The 14,475-nt window shown below is 42.8% G+C and overlaps 1 protein-coding gene across 2 annotated transcripts in view; it reads right to left on the bottom strand.

The window, feature by feature from the left end:
- Positions 1–14,475, bottom strand: part of SNX2 (sorting nexin 2) — a 416,319-nt gene that overhangs the window by 101,779 nt on the left and 300,065 nt on the right. For both annotated transcript variants that reach the window (XM_078675570.1, XM_078675571.1), the window contains exon 8: positions 5,792–5,867. In XM_078675570.1, coding sequence (XP_078531696.1) covers positions 5,792–5,867 — 76 coding nt within the window. The remainder of the gene's footprint in view (positions 1–5,791; positions 5,868–14,475) is intronic.

Raw genomic sequence — 14,475 nt, 5'->3', positions numbered from 1 at the left:
AAGAAAACCCAACTATTGTCATCACTTTCCTGTCATTCTTCATACGCCCATAGCCAACCCTCAGTCACCCTGCTTGTTATCAATGTGGTTTATAATAGTGCTGTAGCAACGCTGCATTTCGTAGTACATATTAACCTAGCAACCAATCACCCACTTCCATACTCCTCCTCCCCTTCAGAGTCTAGGTTCTCGTCTTCTGGCAAGGGTTCGCAGATGTCCCCTCTATAGATATTCCATGGCGCCCAGACCTTGTTCCATTTACGGGGGCAAGCCCGAAGCACATACACTGCCCTTTCCGTCACCATCAGCATGTCCATATTTTTAGTCCATCTAGCCGCTGTAGGCAGTTCCGGAGCACCCCACTTCTGCGCAATGTCTCGTTTAGCCACTGTCATGGCTAGTGTGGCCCATATCAGTCCATATCTGTCCAGATCATTAGGGTCCCAGATGTTCAACAGGCATTTGCGGGGTTCAGGCAGAATACAGATCTTAAGGGCTTGGGAGACAGTGCGCATAATTTGCCTCCAGAATTCTTGTATCTTGGGGCAGTCCCATAATGTGTGAAATAGTGTCCCCTCCTCCCCGCATCCTCTAAGACAGAAGGGGTGTGGTGCCCTTTGTATCCTGTGAAGAAGTGTCCTAGTGTAGTAGATGCGGTGCAGAATTTTGAGTTGCACTAATCTGAATTTTGCCGAAATGCCTACTTCTCTCGGGGATGCAAGCGCTTCGTTCCATTCTGACTCATCTATCTGTCCTATCTCCCCCATCCATTTCTCTTTAAGCTTCAGTGTGGGGTCTTCCAGATTATTAACCAGTTTTTTATATGTGAGAGAAGTTGCACTTTGTGGCATAAAGTCCGTCAACAATCTAGTCCGTCAACAATCTATCTTCTAACGGTGAGGACTCTGGTACTTCAGTATCAGCAGTGATTGCTCGGAGCAGTGCGTGATAACTAGTGTTTTAAATGAAAAATTGTCCTGAAGAAGGTGACGACCTATATCACCAAAACGCCGCGTCGACATATTTTTCTGTGTTTAAGTGAATATTGTTTTTAGATTTTGAAATGTTTTTTATGAATAAATACAATGTTTTTAATGTTTTGAACTTATGATACTTGTACCAAGATATAATAAATTGCAAAGATATTCTTGAAAAAAATCCTTTTGTCTCCACACTCTTGTTGGTTTACTTAATGTCAGATATAAGCATGTGAAAATAGTTCTACTCTGTACAATTGTAAAATGTGTTAAACCTTGTACAACCTCAGATATAACCCAGTGGCCCACTACTGTCTCACATTTGGATCCCCCAGAGATTTCAGTCTCTTCACTAAAACATAGATGAAAAGGGAACCTTTATATATTTTTCCACAGTACTAAACCCTTCCCTTTTCACAAAAAGGGTTTCTCCTAAAAATTGTTTCCAGTACTATGGCTGCACTTTATGGCCTGGAAAAGGTTTAAAGAAAGGCTCAAAGACATTTTGATTTATTTTTTCCAAATAAGACATTATTTTTTTTTAAAAAGGATGACAATCACTTAAACATTATAATGTGTGAATTTATATAATGTACGTTTAATTACAATTAATGTTGACTTTTTACACTAATAATAAGCCTACTTTACATATGTTAATATGTTGATCCCTTCGCACAGCTAATAGGCTCACTCTTTACAATTTGGTGTACTTACCCTTAGATAAAGTCAATAAGTCTATTTTAATGCCCTCGTCATGTACTGCTAATTACTTCACATATTACATCACTCATGACATGGTTCTATGAAATTGTTGATAACATCAACATCACTGCAACTTCTTAAATTACATCATTGATAACACTATGCATGCAAGTTCTAGTTACTTAAGATAACTACAACTGGTGAATTCAGTGGTTTTGTTCTTTTTAAAACAACATGTTTAACTGACATTTTCACCTGACTATAATGTCCCATTAACCGCTGGCTTTTCAGTAAACTTCTAAGTTTAAAAAAAATGTAAAGTGAAAAATACAATTTCTAACTTTTTATAATCAGGACCTTACTTTGAGGATTTATCTAATAAACAGCCATGAAACTGCGAGTTGGGTGGGTCAGGAAGGAATCTGCAGATAAACCGGATATTCACCAGAAAGAGCATCCACCAGTAATAGCATTAACAAAGGTAAGTAACTTTTTCTTCTGATGGATACTTCAAACTGCAGATTCCAGCTGGTCATGAAAGAAGTGAAAGGAGGTTTTACACTCCATTTCTGCAACTCACTCATATGGTTGATTTGAAGAGACTGCTGTTCAAAAAGACCGAGGAAGGCAGATAAAGCTGATAAGTAGCCTTTAACCGTGCCTACTTCACACCATTGGTAGGCTAATGATAGGGCGAAACATAGGATGTCAGATAAATGGGCTTGGAGAGGGTCTACGGAGTTGTCCGCACACCACTTTACAAACCTGCTCCATCTACCTGACTACACCATTTTGGTGGAGTATCTTCAGGCACATAAGATGACATCCATCACTTCAGGGGACAAAGAAAATGAATTAAGGTTACCCCGTGCAATCTCTATGCATGAAGGCTCTGAAGGTTCGGGTGCCCCTGCGATTGCAGGCCTACCCTGTGAGGGAGATGGAGCGGAGTGTACAGGGAGAGGTAAATCAAGTCCATATACCACATCCTTCTCACTGCCTGAAGTTCTGCGCCCTTCTTATTAGGGCACATTAGCCGAATATAGCTTAGTTCCAGTGGCACAGTGGAGGATATGTCCTAGACAGGTAGGGCCGGACCCTATTGGAGCAGGGGAAAAACTGATTTGTATATGGCCGGGTCCAAACTTAGGTGGCATGGTGGGGGAATGCAGATGGACTGAGATGCGGCCCTTGTGGTTACCAGTGGCAGGGTAAATAAATAAATAAGTAAATAAAGCGTTCCAGCAATTACCTTATTTTCGTTTCACATGATGCCCTAAGCGCGGCAGGTATGCCCAGCTCACTCACTGTCCCATTGGAACCCAGCTACACCAGACTGAAGAGCCACTAACAGACAAAACCGGTCACAGGTTGCTTGTGTTTCGGTTCAAGGAGTACCTGGCCTGGCAGTTCGGGCTGGGCTTTTCCTATTGGAACAGGGTGGAGACTGATTTGAATATGGCTAGGTCCAAACTGTGGTGGCATGGTGGGTTAAGAAAGATGGACTGAATGCAGCCCAGAGTGATTGCTAGTGGGTGAGATTAATTCAAGCATCCCATCCATCACCTTGTTGTTGTTGCATTTGCTGTCCCTGAGGGTACGCACGTAACGCCTGATAGGACATGTGGCGTTTAGGCTTGAGGGCCACACTGCCTGCTGAAAAACTCTTTTACATATTATTCCATCTTTTTGTATTCTCTATCTGATGGAGTAGTAGAGAAAGCTCTTGGTGTCAGATTCCAAGAACAAGGAGCTTGAACCACCAAGCTTGCTGGTGAGTGATGCATGAGAGGTAAGGAAAGATGGGACCCCAGGTGCCAGTCTAGAGCATCTTACAATTGTTGTTTGGACTGCAAGTGGAAAACGTGGGCTTTTCCCAAATCGCAAGGATGGGTTATGTGGGGGCCTCATTAATGGGGAGCAAGAGCTCTGCAGCATGTGATGTACTCTAAAGGACATATGTAAGGATGCTGGCTTGGTTTTCAGTGGTTGGAACTGGAGTTCCAACAACTCCACCGCCTCACTGAATGGAAAGCGATGAGCTTAGATAGAGGTAAATAGAGTAAGAGAATACATTACATTGATGTATCCAACCCATTTGCGTCCTTTAACCCCGCAGAAACTAGGTCCAAGGTGACGATTGCCCGTACCCACCATCCGAGTCCAGGTTGAAGTCTTCACAAGTATCAGAATCTTTAATGAAGAAAGTCTCCTTTTTCTATAAGCTGCTGTGCCACCCGGCATGAGTTGTGTCGAAGATTCATAGGTGGGGGCAACACTTCTGTGCTGAGATGGCTGCAGACAATGTTCTGGAATCTAGGACAATGGATGCTGCGCTGGTGGTGTCGAGTGTGGCACTGGAGGAGTTGTTTGCGGCACCAGAGAGGTAGTGAGGTCTGGCACTAATGGTGAGGATCCTGATGGAAGGTAGAGTGGGGGCGGCGTTAGTCGCAGAGAAAAGCCTGCAGGCATCACTGGAGCTGTATGCGGGTCACTGGCAGAATGGATGGATCTGGAGGAACCGAGCCAGTTAGTGCGGCGCCAGGAGGGCTCCGAAAGCATCTCTCATTAGAACCAATGGGCCAGTCGGCGCTCCAGAGGAGACCATGCTTTTTCTGAAAAAGTCATACATGGCATTCACAAATATTGCAAGATCCATTCCAGGGGTGGGAAACTCTTGTAATGGCTGACCAGGCTGATGCTTCAGGGACGCGCTGCATGTTGCAGTGTCTTCAGGATCTGCACCAGGTACAATAGAACCGCAGGCACTGGATTCTGCATGGTTATCCCGTACCCGAATAAAAAATTGATTCATTGATTTATTATACCTTGCGCAGGCCATAAACATTTAAGTATCAAACAAAACTGGGGGAGAGCGAGGCTCCAAATCTCATGAACAAACAATGTGGACGTACCCACTAGATGAGAAAAATGTTTTAGGACTCACTGTAGTGGCAAACAGTGCCAAAGAACCATTAGGTTTTTTTAAAAGACCCCTCACACACCAACCTGGTTGGTGTCATGTTTTATCATTGGGGTCCCAACCGGGTGGCCGAATGAAGCCCGGTTGTGCTACAACGCCTGATTACAGCGGAGCTAGTGTGGTGTATTAGTGTAATGTGATAATGTGCAGGTTTAAAAATATCTCTGGGAATCCCTGCCAAATGTGTTTATTTGTGGCGGCCCAGGATATGTTAAAATCCAAGAGCGCAACTAGTTGAGTTGTTTTGACTCATAGTTGTCTGTGATAGGTCTACATGTTTCAGACCCAAAAAAAGAAGTTGGAAAGGGGTTTCTTCAGGACCATGTGAAAAATGTGAGTGAGTGGCAAAATATGGCCAGGTGAGTATTAAAATCCCAACACGCGCGAAGGTGTGTTGGAAAAAAGAGAGGGGAGTCGATACTTACGACCCCATTTGTGGAAACCTGTAAGGAAAGAGACAAGACAAAACACATAAAAGACTAAAGAAGAAACATAAAATGCAATCTTTTGCGTGATCATGCGCCTGCCTATGTCTATGTGGTAGACACAGCAGTGAATCCTAATAGTCTGATTCACTGTGTGGGTGGAAAAAGAGCTTATATTATGTAATGGCACCTGGGGCACATTAATCGGCTATATCATGTGACAAAATAATATGCTGGTCTGCAGTGAGTCCTAAAACATTTCAAGTCCCGCTCTCCTTAGTGTGCATACTGCAACAAGAGCAACAGGTCTTCACGTACTGACCCTAAGAACCACAAACACATTTCATGAGGTTCTGTAATGGACATCTATCCTTCGCAAACACTCCACAGGTTGAAACCTGAACATTTCGAGTTAGAATTTTTTTTAAAGAAAAATAGAACTGCACTTGAATAAAGATAGTATTTTAGCTGACAATCTCCAGAGCATATGCGAGCTACGAAAACTTCCCAGATTCAATCTGATATCTGGAATATTCAAAAGGAGCGAATCTGCAGGTAAAATATCCAACAGTACCGACTATTACTGCATACAAACAGACAAGACAGACTAATATTTTGGTACCGATTTACACAGTCAGGTTTCCACCTTGGAGGTCAGTGGCCTGAATCTGATATTTAAACATTTAACGAAGAGATGCATTTACCTCGGAACTTTCCAAGAACTGTCTCAAATCAGGGTCTTGCAACAGCGTCGGATGTTTCACAGTGCGCTGCAGATACCTAGAGTGTAACATACGTAATGTTAGGAATAATGAATGAGTGAGAATGGTGGTGACCTGCAGTAAACGCGATTATGATAACATCATGTGCATCACTTATGAGGTTCAAGAGATTACAGCAACATACTCTGAAAGTCCTGCACCAGCCTTGATCACAAGACACCGGCTCTGTTTTCATTCCTAAGTGCACGCAATAAACATTAGGCCATAGCAACGTTTTTCATAATTAAATTATGAAACTACTCTGTTAAAGAAATCCGAAGAAATGATTGCCACAGTGCTAGTTTAGAGAAGAGTATGTGCTGGCTAGAGCAACAAGCTATTTTTCTTCAGTTGGAAACATGTCCACATTCTTCTGCACTGTACAACACAGTTACACTATACAAAACAAAATGTAAGATGAAAGCAGTTAGTATCAAACAGATAGCATTCTGGATATTGGATGGTTCAAAGAAGAACCACAAAACGCCAACTGTAAAGAACGTTTTGCATGTTGCAGACAACTAAACTGGAAGATTTAGGGGCGCTTGACCGCAAACTGAGTTGACAGTATATTACTTTGAGCTTTATTTATGCTTCAAGATTGCATTAACACCAGAGTAATTCATATAAATAATGCAAATCCAAACAAACACTGTTCTGTCGGAAATACTCATGAGAATCTAGAGGAGAACAAAAAGCCTTTCCCTTTGCTGAAGTAACACACCAGATGGGCTTTAAGGTGGACTATTAAGATAGCTATACATTTGTATGCTTTCCTTTTCTCTTTTAATTCAACTACTGTGAAACGTTATGTACTAGAATCACCATAACTTCAGCCATCAGGCACACAGAACGGTTAACTTCAAATTTTAAATATTTTTCCTTCAGTTTATATTCAGTCTGACAAAAAAAATCATTATTCAAAAACCTTCAAATCACATATTCACATAGTTGTAGCAGAATTTATACTGACTTACATGATTTGCGACTTATATAAAATAGACATCAGGGCAATAAAGGACCATATATTTATGTATTATTTAACAATGTTAAAGCCCTGGGCAAAAATATGCTTATCTCTTGCTCCTATCCTTGATTTACTTGTCAAACCTCCCAATGAGAAAGGAGGAATTTTCAAGCCTGCAGCAATCCCAATACAACAGACAGTAGATGTGGCCGTAGACGGAAAGAAAAATGTCCTCGTTATCAGATAAATTAAGCTAAGTTCAAATCAATAAATAGGGACAATTTTAAGAGAGGCTGCCTGCTCCTACATTCACATGTGTGACTCACAGTCTGAACTAGCTCTTGCAGAAAGCTTGACTGCTCTGATCTGCTTAAAACTGAATTAAACCCAGAACTAGCACAAAGCTGTGCGGAACAAATGTGTAGCCCTAGGCACCAGTTTATATTTGGTTCAAATGCCATGTATTTGCAAACTGTCAGCTACTGAGCAGTTGCTAAAATTTGACAGCAACACCGATAACAAGCTGCTTTTAATTCTGCTATGTATCTCTGAAAGCTTGTTTGACATTCTCACCAGATGCAATGCTTGGCACCTCATGCAAGTCCACCCAGATGTGAGATAAATGGGCAAAGGCACCCTTCTTAGAGTTGGTTACATTCCTCCCTCAAGGAAGCAAGATCTCTAAGATTACAGTGATTACATGGGCGAAACAAGAGCATGCAAAAATAGTTTTTATCACATAAAGCTTATTTTGAAAAGGTAAGGAACTGAAGTAAAAAAAATGACTGCAGGATATTACTCAAACATCCTCTATTCAAAACCGTATAGAGACTTTGTTAAGATTAGTACATTTTAAGATCAACAATGGAAATTACCAGATAGTCAATAATTTGAGCCAGAGAAAATATTGCTCTCTCTCTGATGGGTTGAGCTAATAATGTGCACTTACTGATGAAAAGTCTGGAGCTAATATTTCAGATTGGTCCTGGCTGGCACCAGCTTTGTCATAAGAGAATCCACCCTCTAAATCAAACATACTAATGTAGAATTTCTAGTTCCGCACAGAAAGGACCTCATTCCCTGCTGACTTTTCGTTCTTGAAATGTGGGTGGATTGGGAAGATTACATGCTGACAGAGAAACTATAGATATTGTCAACTGATACAATATGCATTGTAAGGCAGTGTGCTAGGATATTTTTGACCATGTTACGGTTTTGTCGCAACAAGCAGCTAAAGTCACAAAGAAGGGAGCAGCAGGTGGTATTGGTGGGGAGTGTGGGTGAGTTCCTTCTCATAACTTATGTTTGCATAAAAAGAGACTTTCTGGTATGAGACTTGAATTTGAATAGTACTACCATTTTAGTCTTTAGATTTACAACTTAGGGAAGGACATATTCTAATTTGTTACTTCTTGTAAATGTCTATATCAACCGAGGTCACACAAACAAAGCACCTTCAGAATCCAAACTAATAGGTGTAATGAAAGGAATCTAGGGAGCAAATCCTTGAGGCAGGTTTTCTGCTGGCAGAGGACTTTAGCTTAACTCTCCCCAGAGATTCCGACTATGGGATTATTTGTAAGTCTTTTGGGTGCAACGGAAAGCAGGTATCCACCTATACAAAAGCTATATAAAACAGGTGCACAAAACTATAAGGTTTTACATGCTATGGGTCTTAATGCATTAAATAACTATTTTCCATCTAACGTCGTTATGAAAATTACACATTTCTCAGGCACCTGGGGCAGTTCTCTATTACAACTTCCTCTCTGTTCAGATGTTTCAATTCATTAGTGTTTTTTCAATTATTCTGAGATCAGAAAGTGATTACAGAGCATGAACTTTCAAAGTGTGTTTACAAGGGGCCATTATTACAAAGACTCACTTATTAGGAACTTTTAAAGGGTATACTCCGCTATGAAGTGTAAAGTGGGATTTTCAAATGTCATTTAAACTTGATGAGCATATCCTGCAATGACAAAGCAATCTAAAATAGAAGTTTGAGAGATGAATTAAGGACATTTATTGAGATGAAGCTTGAAGTAATATTGTAGTGATCATGTTGAAGCACGACACTGTTTACCTGCATAAAAGAGGCACTTGAAGAGGGGAGTCAATTGGTTTGGTGAAAGCTCAATGGAATCTTCATCTTGAGTATGTCTGAGAAACTATACAGTAAAGTAGCCTGGGAGGCCAAAGTACAGGATCAAAATGGATTGACATGTACGTCATATTAAGCTCTAAAGACCAGAGGAAGTGACAGTGACAGTTTTGGCATTTAACCTGGCTAACGGGGTCCCATTAGATTTATGGGAACAATATTTAATTTCTTTATAAGTTGACATGCATGGAATTTCCCATTGATTATTGTTCCTAACAATACTGTTCAATGGGCCACTAGAAAGAAGCGTAGAGAATTTAGGTCAGATGGAGCCACACGGCTTAACCTCTACCCTCTATAAACATGCCACTATTTTCAGTCTTCATGGCTGCGCCTATTGTACAACAGCTGCTTTAGTACAGCAGCAATTTCCGAGCCATGACAGAGTTCAATTCCACAGCAGCTTTTTAAGAAGGGTTGCACTGAAGACCCCAAAAACAATAGAATGATCATCCTTCTTGAGTCAGAAGCCAAACACTATGCAAATGTGCTATCAGATGCTCTGCAAGTTTGAGCCAATAACAGGCAGTTTCTTCCCTGGTATCAGTTTTCTGAGAGCAGGAAGGAAGAGTAGATAATGCTTTTAGCTGTTTACGCTGACAAACTCGCACCAAGCCATTTTGTAAGCTGATCTACTCAAGATTGCAAGACAGTTTTTTTAATAATATCACATGTGGTTTGGTGTGGAGAAAGTTCCCTAAGTGGGGGTCCTTTGTGCTATTTAAAGTTTATACCAGAACTTTTACACCAATAGACCTCAAGGAGAGGTGAGTACTTACATCCCCTATTTTTATCCTCTATGTGGTAGATGAAAAAGGTACTTACCTTCTGGAATGATCTTTCTGGTGGATACTTCATCTACCTGCAGATTCCTCACCTTTTGAATATCCCAGGCTTAATAGCTCTCTATGCCAGCAGTGGGAGCTCGCTCCATTTCAGTACCATCCCCTGGGACTCCACTAAAAGCCATAATGCACCCCCATCACTGTAATGACATCAGTTTCACATCCATTTTCTTTTTTACAAGCCTCTGAGGCAGACAGGTCATGACAACAGCAGGTGCAGTTCAAAACACACACACACACACACACAAATACATACACACACAAAATCGGAACCTTATTAAGAAGAATTATCTAATAACCAGCCATGAAACGGGGCGGCAGGTGGGTGGATGAGGAATCTGCAGGTAGACAGAGAATCCACCAGAACAATCATTACTGAAAGCAACTTTTTCTTCTGATGGATACTTCTACCTACAGACTTTTCAACTTTTCATTTGATTTCCCAAACTGTACCCAACCTGAAAGTGGATGGATGGCTGTCTACACAAAAAAATCTTGAACAATCGAGCAGGCGAAATGGCCTTCCTACCTCACTTCACAGTCTAAATAATAATGCTAGACAAAAGTGTGAAGGCAAGTCCAGGTTGCCATTTTCAGACTGCTACGTAGCTCTCGCCAGAGCAAATGTGGAAGACTTGTATGTCTTCTGGAAGTTCTTTATGGGCCAAATTGATGCCCAAATTTATTTACCTTGATAAAGTTCTCTTGTGCGCTGCCTTGCTTTTCATTTTTCCGACATAACTGACAAAGAGTTGGTCATCCAGTCTGAATTAATTTGTTCTATCCACGCAGAAGCGGACTGCTCTTTTGGGGTCCAGGCTGTGGAGTCTCACCTCTTCCTTTGTGAGATGTGGAGGAGGAAAGTAGGCTGGCAGGTTGATGGATTGTACCAGGTGGAATGGGGTAACCACTTTTGGCAGGAAGGCAGCCCTGGTTCGGAGAAAAAGCTTCTTAGGAAAGAAAGAAGTGAAATGAGGTTGTACATGCAACGCCTGCAACTCACTAACATGCCTTGCTGTCTCGACTGCAAAAATAGTTTTAAACATAAGTAGCAGCAAATGGCAACTGTGTAAGGGCTGAAATGGGAGAACACAAACACTTTAAAACAAAATTTAGGTTCCACTGAAACACTACAAAAGAGTGACAGAGGGATCTGGTTTGTGAGACCTTTCAAACACTTCATAACAATGAAGCCGTGAAGCGGCTAGTCAGGAACACAAAGGAAGTGCAATAAAGCTGCTAAGTAGCCCATAACCATATCCACTGCACACCATTGCCGAGTTGATGATAGGGTTGAAACGCGCACCGTCAGACAAAAAGGCTTGGAGAAGTTATACTAATCAGTCTGCACACCATTTTACAAACCTGCTCAGTCTACCTGAACACACTGTTTTGCTGGAATGTCTTCGGGCACATATGAGGACATGCACCACTTCAGGACATAAAGAACATTAACTCAAGTTACCTCACCCAATCTCCAGGCATGAAGATGAAGGCTCTGGAGGTTGGGGTGCATTCTCTGCCCCTGCAATTGCAAGAGGAGGACTGCCCTGTGAGGCGGATGGAGCAAAGGACACAGAGAGGGGTGCATCAAGTCTGCATACCACACTCTTTGTGGCTAGTTTGGCGATATGAAGATAACTTGGGTCCAGTCGTGGAAAATCTTCCCCAAGGTCTGAAAGATTAAAGATTTGGGAGGAAACGTGTAGTGAAGTGGAAACTTCCAACGAAACAAGACCTCCAAGACTCTGTGCAGCAGATACTGCAGGGAACGTCACTTCGTGCAGCGAGTATTGGATGATTTCCTGGTAGGGTAAAGATGTATTGGTCTACCTCCAGGTATGTGCACCACTTGTGATTGGTAAGGTAACACCGACTGAGATATACACGACTGTACACTCAATGCACAGGCTAGATGGTTGGCTATCAGCCAGATCTGGACGTCCTGAGGCCAGGACCAGAGCCATAGAGCTTCTCGGTAGGAAAAATGCAACTCTACTCCTCTGTTTATTGATGTATCTCATCACTGTAGTATTGCCCATCGAGATCAACCGCATGCAAAGTGAAAGGAGGAAGGCTTTGAGAGCCAGCTGGTTCGCCAGTAATTCCAACAGATTAATGTGGAACAATTACTTTTCTGGAAAAAGTTATCCTCTGATCTCCATCTCCTCCATATGAGCCACCCCATCCTATGGTGGAAGCATCTGTGATAAATGGTGTCACCATTTGTGGGGGTTGGATTCGCCACTCTGGAGACAGTATTCCTGCCACACTCCACCACTGCAAGTCCACTACAATGTCCCTGGAAATCATGACTGAGGCTTCAAGATCTTCGAGGTGCTGAACATATTGTCTGCAGAGCCACCACTGGAGGGTCCTCAACTGCCCGTGTGAGTGACCAACAGAATGCAGAAAGCGAGTAGCTCTAGCAAGTGCAAGATTGTCAAGACTGGTATGTCCCCCACTCTAAAACATCAGAATTATAGCCTGAACTCCTGAAACCTCTGTGTAGGGGCAAAGGCTCAATTAGATGTGGTGTCCAGTATTGCCCCTATGAACAGGATGCATTGAGTGCACAATATGGGTTTTGGCAGGTTTATGTTCAAGCCCAGATCAAACAGCAACATGTGCGTGGTCTGTAGGTGGCGCAGCACCATATCTGCTGAGCTGACCTTGTGACAGAATTCCTTCCCTTCTGAGATGGGCCTCTACTGCTGCCATCAACTTCGTGAAGACTTGTGGTGCTGAAGTCAGACCAAAAAATAGGATGGCAAGCTGGTGGTGTTCAGATCCCACTGTGAAGTGCAGATGTTTCCTGTGTGACCACTGGATGGGAACGTGGATATATGTAACCTGCAGGTCAACAAAGATCGGCCAATCATCCACTTCCAGGGCAAGTAGAATCTGAGCTAGTGACAGCTTTTTGAACTTTTCCTTTTTGAGAAACAAATTCAGAATCCTGAGGTCTAGGTTAGGACAAAGACCTCAGTCCTTTCTGGGGACAATGAAGTACTGCGAAAACACCCCTGACCCTGTTCCTTTTCTGGTACCAAATCTTACCCTCCTTACCACAATTTGCAAAACCCACTGGTCTGGAGTAATGACTTGTGGAAAGGAGACCCATCCTCCAACAGGCTCCCTGTGGTCTGACAAGAGGGAACTAGGGCTGCTTCGCTGAAGTGCCTCGAAAGGAGGAGGAAGAGAAGGAGGGAAGGCACAGTAAGACTCTAGTTCTTCCTTTGCCCCAGCCTCTAAATTTTCTGTTCAGCAGGTTTGTTTGTTGTTATTGCTGCTGAAAGGATTGCTGCTGACAATTATTAAGGAAAAACATTGAGAATCCACAACATCTCTTAAATCTTGGAATTTCCTTTCCTTTTACCTTTCTAAAGAGAAATCGCTAATGCCACAAACAGATGAGAACCATCAAAAGGTAGGTCTATGAGTGTTGTCTGGAAATAATGACAGTAACTGGAATTCATCAGCCATGCTGTCAATGCACAGAAATAGACATCCCCAGAAGCCCTGACAACAGAGTCTGCAGTATCCAGGCCCAAGAGGATCACTTGCTATGAAGTAACTTGTCCATCCCCTATTAGCTCTGAAAAGTGGGCTTACAAAAGAACCAGACGATTAGGCAGAACTACTTGTGCCATGTCCGAGAGAGCATGCACGTAAAATCGTAAGTGGAGTTTAGCGATTTGAAGGCCATGCTGTCTGCTGAAAGGTATTCTTCACATAATGTTCTATCTTTTTTTAATTGCCTTTCTGATGGAAGAGTAGGGAAATGTCCTGGTTACAATTTCGAGGAATAAGATGCTTGCACAACCAGTATAGATGGGAAGAAACGAAAGATGGCTCCCAAGGGGTCAGCCTACAGAATCTTGCAATCGTTCTGTGGAATGCCATGGAAGATATGGGCTTTTCCTAAATCGCGAGGATTGGTTCTGTGAGAGCTACAGGGGTAAAATAGATAAAGATGTTCAAAGGGGAGCAGGGACTCCGCGGTATGGTGATGTACTATGCAGGACCACTGTGAAGATGTTGGCTTAGGTTTCAGTGGTTAGAAGCTGGAGTTCCAACTTCTCCGCCACTTTCTTCATCACCGAATGGTAAGTGGTGACCTCAAGCGGAGGTAATCAAGTAGGGGAATACAATTCCCTTTCTGGTTATGTCCCCAATTCACTTGTGTCCTTTGGGCCCAAAGCAACTAATTGCCCATCCCCACCATCCATGTCCTGGTCGGAGTCTTCATAAAGATCAGAATTCCCCAAAGAAGCAGCTCCCCTCTTCCATAAGTCACAGTGCCTTCCAGCATGAGCGGTGTTGAGGAATCGGAGGTGGGGACAATGCTTCTGGCGGGGTCAGCTGTGGTGCTGGTTGTGGACCAGGGGACTTGGGTTGCGCAGCCAGTGGCATGGAGTGTGGTGCTGGAGGAGTAGCTGATGTGCTGGAGATGTAGGTAGGTCCAGGGAAGATGAAGATCCAGACAGATCCTGCCAGCTGCAGCACGAACCTGGAAGCGTCACAGTAGTCACATTAAGTACAGGAACATGTCACTGGTAGCTGTGGGAGAAATGGAGTGAAAGGAGCTAATTGGTACAGTCAATGGAGGGTTCAGGAAGAGCATCCCATTGGACACATAGCGCCTAGGTGC

The sequence above is a fragment of the Lissotriton helveticus genome, chromosome 2_1 (assembly GCF_964261635.1).
Source record: "Lissotriton helveticus chromosome 2_1, aLisHel1.1, whole genome shotgun sequence".
Lineage (NCBI taxonomy): Eukaryota > Metazoa > Chordata > Amphibia > Caudata > Salamandridae > Lissotriton > Lissotriton helveticus.
This window is presented reverse-complemented; position numbering and strand designations above follow the sequence as displayed.